General features: G+C 28.4%; 1 protein-coding gene across 1 annotated transcript in view; it reads left to right on the top strand.

The window, feature by feature from the left end:
* The first annotated feature begins 665 nt into the window (after window positions 1-665).
* Window positions 666-17602, top strand: part of LOC143241852 (exportin-2-like) — a 29537-nt gene continuing 12600 nt past the window's right edge. The window contains 13 exon segments of the mRNA XM_076485130.1: window positions 666-695; window positions 697-812; window positions 923-1013; window positions 1603-1710; window positions 3656-3748; window positions 5597-5664; window positions 5666-5762; window positions 6842-6971; window positions 7486-7551; window positions 9393-9502; window positions 11306-11398; window positions 13197-13281; window positions 14370-14431. Of these exon segments, the coding sequence (XP_076341245.1) occupies window positions 666-695; window positions 697-812; window positions 923-1013; window positions 1603-1710; window positions 3656-3748; window positions 5597-5664; window positions 5666-5762; window positions 6842-6971; window positions 7486-7551; window positions 9393-9502; window positions 11306-11398; window positions 13197-13281; window positions 14370-14431 (1149 nt within the window).

Here is a 17602-nt window from a genome sequence, read left to right as displayed (position 1 = left end):
ACCGTCTCAATTCTTTCCCAATAGCAATGCTCACTTTATGTAAATTACTTTCAAAACTCAAATGATAACATTGTTGGGCAATATTATTAGCATTAACAATGTATTATTTCTTACTTATTGCAAAAATAAAGAAATAATACTATTACACATGTAATATAAAGTAACTAGTTATATTACTCATTATTATACTTTTTCACTTTTTATGAAAAATTATTACATTTCAAATTATTTGACACTTTATTCCAACAAATACATACAAAGATTTATAAATGGTATGACTGTGTAATTATGTGAAAGTCAGCTCTAAACTAATGCTGTTTTGTAAATGGTATTAAGTACCATATTTAATATAGCATATATGTATATTAATATAGTACTAAGTACTTTAAAGTAATATAATGTTTAATGCATACAATTACAATTCAGATATTCTGAGAGCCACCTGAAGTTTGTAAAAATCATTATTTAATTTACATTATCATTTTCAAATAGCTTGATGAACATTCATAATATTTGGCACAAGCACAATATGCTTTATTGCATAATTGGAAATTTAATAATAATGGTAGAAGTCATTCTGTGAGTTTTTCTTTTGTTGTTTTGAATGAGTTTTATAAACTTTTTTGTGTTACTGATTCATTTTAAAAATGTGAATGTCTTCACAGATGAGTGATGCTGTTAGTATTATTGGAAGGGGAAGATTTCCCAGAACGTTGGCCCAATCTTCTGCAAGAAATGATCAACCATTTTAAAACTGGAGAGTTTCATATCATTAATGGAGTTCTGCAGACAGCTCACTCACTCTTCAAGAGGTAAAGATTTATTATTTTTATTTTGTAAGTAAATGCAAATATATTTTCCACTTTATAATTCAATTAAGTTTTTCAACTTAACAAAAATATATTTTTTTCATTTTTTTAAGATACCGATACGAATTTAAATCCCAAGATTTATGGACAGAAATTAAATACGTGTTGGACAACTTTGCAAAACCTCTGACTGAACTTTTTGTTGTGAGTATAAAATGTAAATTTTTTAAAATATTCACTTATAAAAACTGTAGTAAATCTATTAGCTGACATGAATGTACAAGTTTTTTACTTTACAAAAAATAAAATTTATGAGGAAAAATAGCAGATCTGAAATTCTGTATAAATTATTTCTTCATAAGATTTAATCATATGATTTTTCTACATAAAAATATATTTTGATTAATGTAATTGTTTATTTCTCTTTTGGTATTCCATAAGTGCTCAGAAACTTCATAGATGTAGTTCTTAAGTGTCAGTTATTGTTTAGTGTTGTAAAATTTGCAGAACTGACTTAAGCATTTGAAGTATATTAAGGTTGGTGAGAAAATGTAATGAAAGTTCAACTGTAAGTTGTAAAAGATGCATATTTTTGTGTATAATTTCTCAAGAACCTGAACAGTAAGAAGTAAAAGATTACTTTTTTATTTAAAATTATTTTAACATTTCACTGACATGCTTATTTTATAATGGTCCATAAAAGAACCAACAAAAATTTAAATTTTTGTATATTGTATTTAATTTATAATAAATGAATGGATATATTGCTAATGAGTACCTTTTCTAACACAAGGCAACTATGGAACTAGCTAATAAGTATGCAGATAACCCTGAAGCTTTGAAGGTGATCTTTAGTTCTCTTGTACTGATTGCCAAGATTTTTTACAGCCTCAATTATCAGGTAATGTTTGTGGTTTTGTCGTTTTTTTAGTGTGTATGTGAGGCTAGATCACTTTTTCCACTTACTAGATTTTTACCTGATATTTGTTGATAAATTCTGATTCCACAGATAAACATATTTAATAAGACAAATTAATTCACCATAAACTTTAATTAGTTGAATATGTTTTTTACAGAGACACCTCCTAGAAAAAAGGTATTTGTATATGTATCTCATTGTAGTTACTGTTTCTTTTAGACATAATCAGACTGTCTGTCTGCTGATAATACCACATTTTAATCATAACATAATGTATGATTTACTGTGATAATGTTATGAACCATAATGAAGTTACTCTTAAGTCCATAGGTAGCCCATCACATCCATAACATTTTAAGACTAGGCATCAAGGCATAGTCTGGTCCAGTTTCATCTGTGAAAGATTATACAACTTCATCTTGTAGCATATCAGCATATTGCTAATAGTAAACACAACATCTGTACTTCCATTCATCTTGCCTTCTAACATTATGATCAACATAAATATAAAAGGCTTTAAGTGTTTTTTTTTCATTAATTTGAAAGTCTTAACAATTACAAAAATTTTGACAATTTTAAGTTTTATCAATGTAAGATAGTGAAATCTGAATAATCTAGAAAAATACACATATTTAGGTCCTTTTTGAGAACTGAAGTTTTGATAATAGAAGAGTTTTAAATAATGAAATCAAATGCCATATTACTGCTTGTTTTTTATACTGTACTTCTAGTATTTTTGTGATTCACAAATCATATTGATCATACTGGATTATGTAACATTTTATTTTAAATAATTTAGCTTCTATATTAATTTAACTTAAATATGATTAAAACAGTTCAGATATTTATTACTCCATTTCACATTCTAGAGTGTTATTGTCTTTCCCAAACTTTGTCACCACATAATGACCTGTTTATTGATAAGTTATATTTTTACTTTCTGTATTTGGGTTACAGATATTCACACATTACACTTTTCTAATGTTTTATGTTAAGACTCTCATTACCTATTAATCTTAGTGTAACAAAAATTTCAGTTGGGAATGATTTCAATTATAATGAACAATTTCTATCAGCATTTGAAGATTGGAAATTACTGTTTAAAACTAAACTTTTTTAATTTTCATCTGCTTTTCCACATTTGATAAGTAATTCACTAAATGCTTGTTTTAAGCAGACCTATTTTCTGATTTTAATGTGTATTTCTCTCACACTATTATTATAATTTCTTTGTTTTATATTTTTCAATAAGTAAACATTTCCTGAAGTTTTATAATTTATTAGAGACATTGTATAGGTCATGGAGCAATACATTCACAAGAAATATTTTATTTTGAAAGTGTTCAAGAGAGATTATCTTTGTTTTAAAAATAAACATGCTGGCTGATAACTGAAAAAAAGTGATTTTAAACAACCACTAAAGATGAATTCCTGGTTTGGTTTTGGTGGACAACTAGTTTTAGTGAATTACATAAGAAATGTTTCATAAGACTGAGTTGTGCTGAAAAGAAAAACAGATCTTAGGATCATGTGTATTTAAGAAATAAATATGTAGGTAAGTTAATACATTACTTTTTTAGTAATGTATTTAAGTTTTGAAAATAGAAAATATAAACTTATTTGAAGCTTGATAGCCTGTTAAGATTTAAACAGGACGTATCCAGAAAACCTTAATGAAATGTTTGCAACCAAGTTGTTAGTAGATGTCATTATATCATTCAGAAGTAAATACTTGACATTGATCATTCTTTGAATTATTAATAACAGTAAAAATTGAAAAGAAATTTTCTCACTGTTACATTACATACATGTTCTGAGCTAACATATTATATATACACATGTGATTAACAAAACTTCCATATTAAGGTAAACAAAAGTTGTTTGGTTTTCTCTTTTTAACATGATATGGTTCATTTTTTTCTGACAGGATCTACCAGAATTTTTTGAAGATAATTTAGACACTTGGATGACACATTTCAAAACCCTGTTAACAGTTGACAACAAACTTCTGAAGACAGATGTAAGTTTTTTTATGTTTGTAATGTAATTATCCAAGTTCTTGTTCAATGTGCTATCCTGCATATGCGAGATTTGTGTGGTTTGAATTCTAAGAATCACTAGTGGCATTGTTAATGACCTAATCCTTTAAATTAAAATTGTATTTCATTATTTTACTTTATTAAACTACTTATTTCATTAACTAACAAACTTCTAAAACATTATTTTAAGTTAGCTGCTTTTATTTTTAACTTGTAAGGGAAATAAATTACTGTTTTTTATCCTAGATGGGCAAAATATATTCTAATGATAAATACTGGAACATGAGTAAATGTTCTTACAATTAATTAGCTAGGTATAGCTTAACTCTTTCAATATGGACTCGGTCAATTTTACCAACCTTGTGATCTTGTTTAAAGTCTTTACAAATTTAATACTTCTAACTTTCTGTATAGTGTGTACATTTAAAAAAAAAATTGACACTTTCAGTTAACATTATAAGTCTTTGACATACAAAAAAAATCATTTTTAATGACATATTTTTAATGAACTAAAATTTGTCAATGAATATATTGAGTATTTGTCTTGAATAGTCCACGTGCAGAGTAATTTTCATGTTAAGATTGAAAATACTTTTTTCTTTTATCAAAAATCTCAAGTTTCTTTTGTGTAATTTCTAAAATCTCTTAAATACGTTTGAAACATTTTTCAATAAAACTTTATATTTTATCTTTTCCCTATCTCAAAACATAATTAGTCAATTTGAATGACTTTGTAACCACAAAAAAAATCTAAATTTCCCTCTTCTTTCTAGAATGAATTCATGTTGTGACATGAAACTGCATTTGTTTATTCTAATTAGCTTTAAGCTTATAACAGAAGACATCTACTTAAGTTACATTACTTATGGGCTGCTTGCATGCATGCCTCATGAAACATTTTTATTGTATTTATTTTTATAATGAAAAGTAAAGAATTAAAATTAAAAACAAGAAATAAATCACTTACCCAATCTTTTTTTTTCTTGTCATTGTTTATCAGTTATGCCTAAGCCAACATATTTTATACTAAAAGTAGTACTGCATTAAGTACTTCAATTCAGTAATGCAACAAAGAAAATATTTCCTTACATAATTAAGGAAATCTTGGAACATACATACTATTAAAATATGTATTATTCACTTAAGTGTTTATGCCACACTAATTGGTATAACATAAAGTAAGTTAATAAAATTTTGAATCTGAGGCACTGAAATCTTTTTTTTTGTGATGCATAATAAGAGATACACAGGGCAAATGTATTTAACCATGGTTAATGTTAAAAAGATTTTTAGTGCTCTTTTTTCATATGACAGATCATCAAACAAAAGGTGTTTTGATGTACAGTGAAAATATAGACATGGTGTTAATCCACATTTTAAAATGTTTAAGCAGAAAACATGAAAGGCTTCTCAGTTTAAAGTCTAAAATGTTGAGATATAATAATAAAGGAATATATAGCATTACTTTCTGTTTTACTATAATGGGTGTAAGAAAATCTATAAAGTGTATACTTTTATTGAAAAATTGCAAAATCTTTTTCTTGCATATAAATGTTTTTATATGTTTGTAATGACTGAGAGAACCAGTATTAATAAACTTTACTGATATGAGTTCGTGGTATACAATGTACATATTTTTCTCTCACCTTATTGAGACAAAACAATCAGCTGTCAGAACATTTTCATATTGAATTCCAAATCAGAATTTTATTAGTAGTTATATCTCCTAGTTTGAAATTGATATCTTGGTTGTTTTCATCTTTGGTGTTTTCTTTAGCTATTGTACAAAAGAAATTCATATTTATCAAAACATTTGTTTTGTCTTCAAGGAAGATGAAGAAGCTGGTCTTTTAGAACAACTGAAGTCTCAAATATGTGAAAACGTTGCCCTGTATGTACAAATATGGAGAGGAATTTACTAAGCATGTTCCAGATTTTGTACGAGCTGTGTGGCACCTCCTAACTTCTACTGGTCAGCAAGTCAAATATGATTTGGTGAGTTTTATGAATTGAAGACAGAATTTCTCTTGGAGTGAAGTTAATGTTTTTAAACTGTTTTATTTTTCACTTCTAGATAATTGTAATATTAATTTTCATTTTCATTTATTTCTAGCTTTGTTATAAAACAGCAAAAAGTAGGCTTTTGATGAAAATATGTTCTTCAGGATTAAAACTGTAATCTCATTTTTACACCCAAATGTTTTTTAACAACTTTATGTAGATGATACTGCTACAATATATGGTCAGAGTTTGTTATAAGCACTGGAGAGACAAGTAATTGGTTACAGTTTGACTGATTTCATATATGTTGTCCCATATAACAAGTCAGAGCAATTAAGTTGTAAAATCATAAGCTCTTTGCCAGTTACAATATAGCTGTGTTTAATAGAGGGCTCTGTTATGAGAATGAGGTAACTTAATAGAATGGGGACCATCTATGTAAAAACCAGCTGGCAGAATTTAATAAGCCTAATTAGTGTTAAGCTGGCATCAGTCGAACGTTTTTCTAAAGACCTCTCAGTTGTATTTGCATGAATAAATTCTATAGGGAATAAGTTTTATATATATAAATATACAAGGAAAACTTTATATTATTACGTGTCTTTGTTTTTTAAAATAAAATAGTGAATATTTACCAGTGATGTTGATAAATTTAATTATTTCCAAAAAATAACAAACGTGTTCAGTGGAGATTTTTGAAATGTGGTCATTGCAGTAACACAGTATTGTAAAATTTTCTGGTTTAGTCAGTAATACCGAGAGCAAAAATTATTTAATGAAAAGCTTTATGCACATTTCTCACAAAAATATTGTGAAAACTTTGATTTTACCCTTTTTGTAAATGGCAACAAACAAAGCATAGTCATCGATCACAAGAAAAGTAAACATGAATTATTGAAAGAAATGAGTATAATCAAAACATATATGAAAAGCAAGGCATTTAATGAATTCAGTACTTATGGCTACATGATCTATTACTAATTATGATTTTTTTTCCATGTGCTCTTCATTACATTCTGTGTTTTATAGTAGTATATAAAATTGAATTTTGTTTTTCTTTTATTTTCTCACAGCTAGTAAGCAATGCCATTCATTTTCTGTCAGCTGTTGCAGATCGCCCACAAAATAAAGAGCTCTTTGAAGATCCTGCTATCCTCAGCTCTATATGTGAAAATGTCATTGTACCAAACATGGAGTTTCGAAGTAAGATTTTATTAAAATGTATTTTCAGTACACAGTTATCTCTTATATGAACAAAGGTGTGTTACAGCACTGAGCTTATTTTGCCTGGCTGGTGGTTAAGGTGCTTAACTCTCAATCTAAGGGTTGTGGGTTGGGATTCCAGTCACTGAACATGCTCACCTTTTCAGTCATAGTGGTGTGATAATATGAAGATCAATCCTGATATTTAGTGGTAAAAGAGAGTAGCCCAAGAGTTGGCTTCCTTCTAGTTCATCACTGCTAAATTAGGGACAAATATTGCAAATAACCCTTGTATAGTTCTGCACAGTTAAAAAAGCAACAACAAAGAAATAATTATTAGGCTATTGAACATTGTATAAGTAATTTCTAAAACTATTTCTTGTTTTTCATTAAAATGGAGTACTCCTCTTATTTCTGTAGTTTCAGAATGAACTGGATTAGTGTTTGAAAGAACTGGGTGTAAACAGAAAGTGTTTGTTTTGTCAGTGTTAAAATAGTTAATTTCTTTCTCCAGCCTCAGATGAAGAATTGTTTGAAGATAACCCTGAAGAATACATAAGGAGGGATATTGAAGGTTCAGGTAAGTGAATATTTTTATTTGGAGAAAAAAGATGTTAAGGTACTACTTAATGTATATATTTTTAGGCAATTATTTGTGAAGATAGAATATTTGTTTTCAAAATAGAACAATTTTTACAGGTAATTTTTATTTCAACTAAAATAGAACAAAGTAATGTAACACAGATTAGATTATTGTGAACACAAGCTTAAAATTTACAACCACTTAGACTTGTCACTGTAAATTTTTACCCCATCAAAACATGCACTTGCAAACTTTTTTTAGTGTTTTAAAGTTATGGTTATAAGCAAGAAGTGTAAAAATGTTTAATTTTAAGCTTCAAAGAAGTTGTAAGTTTACCATCTGTCATGTGAGACCACATTTACTTTTATTATGACTGTTGTTTTCTTTTAATAATAATAGCTAAAAAGTCTTAAAATGTTTATTACTTTATTGTAACTTTGATTTTCATTTTACCTTGAATCTTTCTTTTCAGTTTACCATTATATAAAAATATAAAGTTATCAGGACTCCAATAACTCTGAAATTGGTATGCAGATGGTTACATACATGCATCTGTGTAAATTGAGAAACCACATTATCCACAAAAATTAAATACCCAGAATCATAATTGAAAAGAAAAAATTGTTTTGATGATTAAGTTGTTTTATCAGTTGTATAATCACAAACTGAAATACCCTCTGCTATTTTTTAAAACACAGCACTATCATTAAATTGAAAGAAAGAATATTTGTAATATAGTAAAAATTATCCACAAAATATTTTCTTATGTACCCTGCTAAAACTACATTGTAGTTTCTGTTTGATATCTATAAAGAGTGTTGTCGTCGTCTTTTTTTTACATCTGTAACAGACTGTACACAAAAATTATGTTGGGGTTTTAACTATTCCTATAAATTCAGTAATTTATCCTCTATAAAACAATGTTTGAAAACTTTATAACTAAATCAATCTTCTTGGGTTGAGTGTGTTATAAAAATAAAGACAGAAAGCAAAAATCTGTCATATTTGTTAGAAAATGTTTTAGTAAACTTAATGTTTTTGTTGATAATCATTTAATTTAGTTAGAAATAGGGTATTATGTGGAAAATTATGAGAATGAAAATTTTAGAAATTGTGTAATAAAAATGTAATATCGTGGTAATAGCATTAGCTTTGAAACTGTTGCAAGCAATGCCCCCGGACCCCCCTAGTCAGGCGCGGCTGCGCCACGCTGTGGCGCCTCTGGCGCCAGGCTATATACCTTTTCCTCTTTTTTTCATAAATGTCATTGGCATGCCTGAAAGTAGGTCAAGACCTATTCTTCAAGAAACACTTGTTATTTGACTAAATTAAGAACATATCAGTATTATTTTACTGGAACATTTTACTTTAGGAATTTTTTTTTATATCACAGGAAGTACTGATATAGTATGACTTCAGAATGCAAATCTAATTATTTGCATATATTATATTGTTTATTCTCCAATATGGGGAGAGATGGGGTGATAGGTGGTATTTGAGTAGGTGTTTATTTAAACTGTTTTTTATTAAGCTAGTAAATATTGCTGAGGTAATAGGAATTGATGAATGCCTCTAGAACTAGAAGTTGGAAAATTATCTCATTGAAACAGTTAAGTTGTTTGAAGTGCCAACAATCATACAGTGAGAGTCAGTTTGTAATATTAAACCAAACCATGGTCTTTTTTTTTCTTTGTGCATGTGTGTGTGTGATTATCTAATTACTGTGTACTTTATCTAGTGAGTTAAGAGTGCATGCAATTTTGTAACATAGTCTGGGTTTAGAGAAAAGTTTGCTTGGCAATGTTGTAAATGTCCAATGTACTCTTGTTTCATTTCAGATGTTGACACAAGGCGAAGAGCTGCTTGTGAGTTAGTGAAAGAATTGGCCAGATTTTTTGAAGCTCAGATAACACAAGTATTTTCTCAGTATATCACAGCAATGCTACAGGTATTTCTGTATGTCATAATTTGTTTCTTTCTTGCTATAGCAGAAGTGAGAATTAATAAGAATGTATCGATGAGCCAAAAATAGTGAAATAGTTTTTAATTATCTCCAAAACTTTAATTTAAAGATAAATGTGTTTGGGAAGAACTGTACAATGACGTTTGGAGTAATCAATATTAGAAAAGAAATTTAGCAAATGTATTTAACTTCTTCATAGTTCTTAGTACTTCACCATGCTGAACACAAAAATTAAAGAATTAAAAATGAAATGCAATCAGATTGATTTTGTACATTAGATATAGAATTATTTCAGAGTTGTGAAATTTCATGTAATGGTCAGCTTTGATGTGTAGTGAAGTAATAACCAGGATTGGTTGTTAGAACTTTTTTTTATTTAAATATGTCAGAAAAATTGAAGACTAAAGTCTTAGGTTCTTTGTGGATCTGTAGGGGGTAACTTTAGAGTGTATGTGTGTGTGTGTGTGTGTGTGTGTGTGTGTGTGTATGAATACATTGTAGTGTTTATCTAGTGAAATAAGAAAAATCTGATTTTAATGACATTTGTTTACCCAATTGAATTAAGTCATTGTAATGTGGCAGTGTTTTAAACCAGGTTGAAAATAACTTAGTTTAATGACAGTTTGTATTGTAAAAATTATTGTAATGGCTTTATTTTTAAACCATGAAAGTAACATTCATTTTAATATTTAGTTCCTGTGAAAAAAAATTTCAATAACTTGACAGAAGTTGAAATTACGAGAGGTTGTTGAAATATGTTTTTGTTACAATTATCTCAAGGGTGAAAGTTTTTGTTATTGTTGGTTTTTTTTTCTAATTTTATTGCCAGTAATGTTTAAAATATTTTTGGCACAGTAAACAGTAAGTGTAAAAACTGATTTTGTTTAAACTTTGCTAAAAAGTGTACTCTTCCAACTAAAGTCTTAACAGGTTTCTTATTACTATTGTTTTATAAGTTTCATTTTTGTTTTTATTAATTTAAACTGATTACCATGTCTCATTCCATCTCCTGAGGTTCACAGTAATGGTTTTATAACGGTGTAAATTGTCCCGTTAACTTCACAAAGTTTATATTTGAGCTTCAAACTGAAATAAAATGCCATCTTAAATTATACTAAACCTTTACTTGATTAGCTAATGTGTGTTTAACACTTAATTATTAAGTTTTTATGTGCCTAACCATCAAACCTTTAAATGTCTTTTTTGAGGGGGTTCTTAAAAGCAGGCTAAACGCCTGCTGCTTGAGATTCACTTCCAGCTCTTTAGTGTAGGAGTCAAAATATGAATTTAATTGAATGCTCTTGTATAAGATTACATAGTCTTCAGACAGTTTCCAAATTCTAATTCCTTTCTTAACTGATGTAATTCAATTGCAGATGTTAACTGCATAGAAATGGGCAGTTCTTTCGTTGCCTAGTTATATCTTTACCTGAAAATATCCACTTTTAAAAATGGAAGATGCTTGAGATTCTATTAAAGACCTATATCCAGGTTTAGGAATTATTATTTTGAATAATTGGGAAGCTTACCATCTTCCATTTGTTTTTTGTTTTTTTTCTTAATGATCAAATGTGTTTCACTGTCTTTCCTTTTTTTTGTTGATTTTTATGAAAACATAGAAGAGTTTGTTTGTGCAGTATCTATTTATATTTTTTGTTTGTCTATACAGCTAAAAATGGATGAGAAAAACTTTGTACATTCTCACAAATTTGGAAAGACAATCTACCTTATTTTTTCACACACTGGCAAGTTTTATATATATATACTTTTTTTCTTTTTTTTACCAAGACTTATGCGAAAGATCCTTCAAGCCATTGGAAGAATAAAGATGCAGCAATTTATCTAGTCACATCCATGGCTGCTAAAGGACAAACAGTAAAGGTGAGTGTAGATCGTGTTTTCACAAAACAATAAGATATGTACAGTATTTAGGATAATTATATTTGTTTAATGAAAATTATAAAAAAATAAACATTACTGAAAGCTCAGAAAAGACTGATACTGCAGTGAAACAAGAGGAATGCTCGGTAGCTATGACATTTGATATTCTTTTATGCAGAGTTACCATAAATTAACCTATGAGAGATTTTTATTAAACATATTTTTGTACCAGTGATACCAAGCAGAAGGTACTTGTACAGTAAATTTGATTTTACTGTTCATCAGGATCCCAACCAGCATACTCTCAAACAGAAATTCTTATAGGCATGATCAGGGCAAATTAATCTATGAGATCTTAGGTATGGTCCAATACATTGGCCAATAAGTTTTGGCCTCCAGAGTCCAAAAATGTAATTAGATCTCAAATCAGTCAAGAGATGATAATACTTTGAGCCAAAAGTTTCTATATGGAAATACTTTAGCCATTCTGTTAGCCACTATGCTGCAACTAGAATGTTACTTTTTAACATGATTATAAAAGCTTAATAGGAAACCTGCTTGTAAAAAAATTCTGAGAAAGATATTATTCCAGCACACTTTATAATTTAGAAGAATCTTACCTATTTCTTTCTTTTAATTTTGCAATTTCCTAGATAATAATGATTGACAAGTTGTTGCTAAAAAAACTGTGACATGATTTAGTTATGTTTTATCATCTATATTCTTTGTGTGTGTAACCTAATTTCATGTAAACTACCTCCCATTCATCTATCTTAAATCTTTTTTATTAATTTCTTTTGTGCTGATTACAAGAAATTTTATCCACTGCTCTTTAATAAACCTTGAGTTAATTATAGATTTCCCACATATCTGATTTTCTCCATTTGTATTCAATAAAGTTCTTATGATTTCTGCTGTACTGTATTTAGATTGCCTGAGTCACACACCAGTAAGTTTTTTATTAGGGTCAAGAGTAGTTATTTTGTCAAGGTTGAATTCATTAGAAGTATAGAGTATGATACATTTTTTTTGTACCTTCAGTGCAGTCTTTTTCTGGATATGATATGTTATTTAAATATATTAATTAGAATTTTTCGTGCAGCTTGTAAAGAGGCCACTTATAATGGAAGAGAATCACATAGACACTTTTTTTAAATAAGTAATGTCTAGTTGAATGTTACAATGTTTGATAATGTTGTATGTATATTATGGACTCCTGTAAACTAGTTACGTATATGTATTACAGCATGGAAGAAATATATATTTCTTTCTAATTTGTTTAGTTTTTGTGTTAAAAACAGTATTGCTTAGATATAAGCAGCACACTAAATGTTTTTTAATATAGAAGTGGTAGAAAGCAGGGAAAGTGTGTAGGTGATAAGTGATTATTTAAGAAACTGTTGCAAATATATAAAATGCCATTGTTAACAAAGTCGTGTTTGCAAGATTATTTGTTTCAAATTAGAAACTAAAAATTTGAAGAATAAAACTTAAAATGATAAAATATTACTTTTTTGTACATTGGTTAAGTTTTTAAGATAGATGTTTAATTTAGGAACTGTTCCATTCCATTTTTTTCATCTGAAGTCTACACATGATTGTAAAAAAAATTATCTTTTAGAAATGGAACCTCTTATCAGCAGCTCCATACTTTCTTTGTCCATGAAGTATTTTTTTCATTGCTACAGAAACTTTCTGTTAAAGATATTAATATTTTAGTGTGAAAGTATTAAATCTTAACATTTTTTGTTAATTAATACTTGACATTTGTTACTTGTTTATCATTAATATTTTCTAGCATGGCATTACTCAAACCAGTGAACTTGTAAACATTTCTGACTTTTTTCGGGAATATATCAGTCCAGATCTAGAAAGTCCAAATGGTAAGTTTATATTGTGCTTTGGAAAGATCAGACATAGTACATTATATTTTCACTTAATATCTCAAAGAAAACCAAGAGTTCATTTACATGAGTAAAAAGTAATTGGTAAAAAATGTAAAACTTAAAAATATTATCAAAATACTTTTGAATTTTTCTGTTAATAATGTGCAAGAAGTTGAAAAGTAACAAGATTATGATTTTGCATCCGTCTTTGTAAAACATTGCTTTAAAAGATACCTGTATGTAGCTAAACAGTAAAGAATTTAACTTGTCTTCTATCTTTTTCGGAGGGAACAGAGTCAACAGAAAACTTACTATGTAGTAGAAACTTCAAACATTGTTATACAGCTAAGTAAGATTTTTTAATGTTTGGAGATTTTATCTCACAGGGTATGTACCCTACAATAATTCAGCTATGCCCTGTTTTATTTAAATGTTAACCAGTTTTCATGCTTTTAGCATCATGCATTTCAGAAATGCAGTTTTTATTCCCTCTCACTGAAAACATTTAAGGTGTTACGGCAGTAACATCAACCATCCACATATACATCTAGTTTCCATGCAGTAACTAAAGTTCTAAACAGAATTTAATTAAACTTCATATTTCATTACATTTTGTGACAAGAAAAGTCCTATTGACTTCTGAAGTTTAGTATTCAGTCAAAGTAAATGGTGATTACAGGGATCAGCCTATTTACTGATGACTATTTTTTGCAGTTTCTTCAAATGAAGAAAAAGAATTTTCTTTCATAAAGGCATCTGTTAAAAATTAAATTTTATGCAAATGATGAGATACATACAAATTATTGCAATGATATAAGTGTTAAAAACATGTTTCAAAAAATGGAGTATGTATAATGCCTATGTTGGGAGTATTTATGGCTGAATTTAATAGTTCATTTTCATTTGCTAAACACTGTTAACACTAACACCTAGTATATATGTACTGATTTCAACAACATAATTAAAAAATTATTATAAGTGTGTAATTATGATGCACATAATAGTTTTTATGGGCTGTGTGATTAACATTTTCGTAATACTTGTATGTATTCAGTATAAGGTATGATATTGTTTTGTTTTTGTAGTGAATGAATTCCCAGTTCTCAAAGCAGATGCAATAAAGTATGTCATGATATTCAGGAGTCAGGTAAGAAATCATAAAAATCATTGTATGTTTTATATTTCTTTTGTTTTTTGCAATAAACACTACTTAATTACATGTGATTTAAAATGTATAGAAGAGTAAAATACTCAGTTTACCTTGAAACAATACATTGAGATGAATGGAATTGCTGTTTTATGTTCACCACTAATTTTTAAATAGTAAACAACATATCTAAGTTGGTTCCTGTTATTTCATGGAAATAACAGTTGGTGAAGTGTTGTCTTTAATGGTGGTTTAATATCCTGAAATACATAAATAGTGTGAAACTCATTGTAAACATAAATCATTACTTTTGCAATAAAAAAAAAAGAACCGGATTTAACTCTTAACACAAGCTCAGTCAATTTGACTGGTCACTTGACCTCAGTGTAAGATTTTGAAGTCTTCATAGAGTTTTCAATTTAATGTGTATATATTCACAAAATTAGGCATTCTTTCAGTTAACATTGTAAGCTTTCATATATTTTAGTAAAATATTTTTAACAAACTGTAATAAAGATTTGTCAATAAATACATGGAATATTTGTTTGGAATAAGTCTGTGTGCAAAGTAATTTTCATGTTATGATTAAAAATACTTTTCCTATCTGAAAAATCGAATATTTCCTTTGTAATCCCTGAAACCTCCTAAATGTTTCGTTGTTTTCTTAGTAAAACTTTATAGTTTATCAGTTATTTTCTGTACCCTATCTTAAAATAGTTCAAAATAGTATTTATCTATTTATAATTAAATTTTATTCTTTTATTTCCCTTTGAACCATCTCTAACTTCTGCACATGTGCAGCTCATGTTATCAAATTACATTACTCATGAGCTTCTATGAGCTGCTTGCATGTGTGATTCATGAAATATTTTTATTATAGGATTATTAGTATTATTTGTTTTAGATAATTAAATTTTAATCAACCTGAAAGTATCCTGCTCGTTAAATTTTGGTTACTTTTACAATTATACATTGAAATAAGCATGAAACCGAAGAAATGAAATGCTTGGTCAATTTTTTTCTTACTCTCATTTTTTTATACTAGTGGTAGTAATGCACATAATTTTTATTTAATTAAATAGTGAACCAGAGAAACATAGACTAGTAACATACCAAAAGTTGACAAATACCCTTACAATGCACAAGAACTGTTACAAATTTATCCAAGCTAGTCATTAACTTTCTTATGGAAATGATGTTAGTACTCTGAGTGAAATGTGCATTTAACCATTCAGAATGTATTGTTATACAAAACATCATGTGATAGATGAAAACCTTTACATTCTGTTGGTTATAGGTAATTGATAATTAAAGGTAAGAGAATTATTAATGAATTATGAAAGAAAGGATGTGGCAAGAGAGGTCTGATTTCCTATTTGATAGTTCAAGAGAGGTCTGATTTCCTATTTGATAGTTCAAGAGAGGTCTGATTTCCTATTTGATAGTTCAAGAGAGGTCTGATTTCCTATTTGATAGTTCAAGAGAGGTCTGATTTCCTATTTGATAGTTCAAGAGAGGTCTGATTTCCTATTTGATAGTTCAAGAGAGGTCTGATTTCCTATTTGATAGTTCTGGAATCAAACAAAATTAAAGACTATAAAATATATGATTTTTTACAGTGAGTAATTTCTTTAATTTCATACCTTTTCAAAGGGAGGATAAAATAGGGAAGATGATATCCTTAGGGAAAATGTCACACTAGGAGAAATTCAATATTTTTTAAAAATATTGTCTTGTAGAATTAAAAATGTAAAGCTTGTGTACTGTTAAAATATAGATTATTAACTAGGATCTTATGCTGTTTTAATTGGCATAATATAAATAAAAGGTAGTTTAATAGAATTTTGAATGTAAGACAGCAAAACCTTGTCATGTACAGTAAAGGGATACTCAAAGGATAGGGTTAAAGTGACTCCAGGAGGAGGTCAGTGGCAAATCTATAAAGTTTTAATGCTAAACATTTGGCTTCAGTACTCATGGTAGGCACAGCAGAGACAGACTATTGTGTAGCTTTGAACTTAACAACAGACAAATAATCAAATGAACAAATATCGTTTTCATAATGAGTAGTAATGCACCCTCAAGTCTCAGTTTATTTAAGTTTTCTTATTTATGTTTTTTATTGTGATCTTCAGTAAAAACTGATTTTATTTATATCTGCATGTTAATTAAAAATTGTATACATAAAACAGCATGAACCTTTATGTTTAGCTCTGAATTTGAAAAATATTTTGCACTATATATGTAACAATGGGTAAAAAATGCAGCAATCAAACTTATAATATTCCCACTTACAGTAGAAACCAAAGCTCTTGTCAGAAGTAGAAGAAAAAAAAATAAGGTTTAATTCCAGAATAGTAGTATGGATATATCAACAACCTATTTTGTATGTGGAATTATATTAAAGAAACATTATATCAGTTTCACTATTTTCTTCCCATCAGTCAAGTTCACACTAAAACTACTCAATGCAGTAGGAAACTCAACGTTTGTGGACTTAAACTTAAAGGTCCAACATAGACATATTTGTCTGCATATATAACAAAGAATGCAAGAAGCTGATATTTTCCCATTACAAAACACACCACTTAGAAACAGTAATAGGATAATTAAAAGAGAATGAATTGAAACTGCTTCATACACAAAGTACTTTAAAACACTACTATTATAAAACAGATACCTCCAATGTTACATGAACAATGTATTCAAATAAAAAAAATACAATAACAGACCCCAAAAATAAAAAATAAAACATTACTCAGAAACACCCACAATGAACATTCCTCTCATAAACTACACAATCACCACTTAGATTTGTAACACTGTTAAACAGTTCCAGCTTACAATCAACATAATGCAAACTCCAAGTAAAACAGTGAAAGAAACCTTAGGGTACTCTTCATGGTCACAATGTGCCAAAAACAGGGAAGAACAAGCACATCAGTGTGTTTATATACGCATGACCAGCAGCAAGCTGGTTCAGTAAAATATTTCCTATATGAACACAGTAGATCTAAATGTATTTAAAATTATCTTACAAAGATTTAAAAAAAATATGTGGAAACTAATTAATGGAAAAACATCCCAAAATGAACAGAAACAATGAATGGGACATGTAACTAAACCACCATTCAAACAAACAACACATCATACCAGTACACTTGACACAGT

Source organism: Tachypleus tridentatus, unplaced genomic scaffold (assembly GCF_004210375.1).
Source record: "Tachypleus tridentatus isolate NWPU-2018 unplaced genomic scaffold, ASM421037v1 Hic_cluster_1, whole genome shotgun sequence".
NCBI classification, from domain to species: Eukaryota; Metazoa; Arthropoda; class Merostomata; order Xiphosura; family Limulidae; genus Tachypleus; species Tachypleus tridentatus.
The sequence above is the reverse complement of the archived record's forward strand: the minus strand, read 5'-3'. Positions and strand labels throughout refer to the sequence as shown.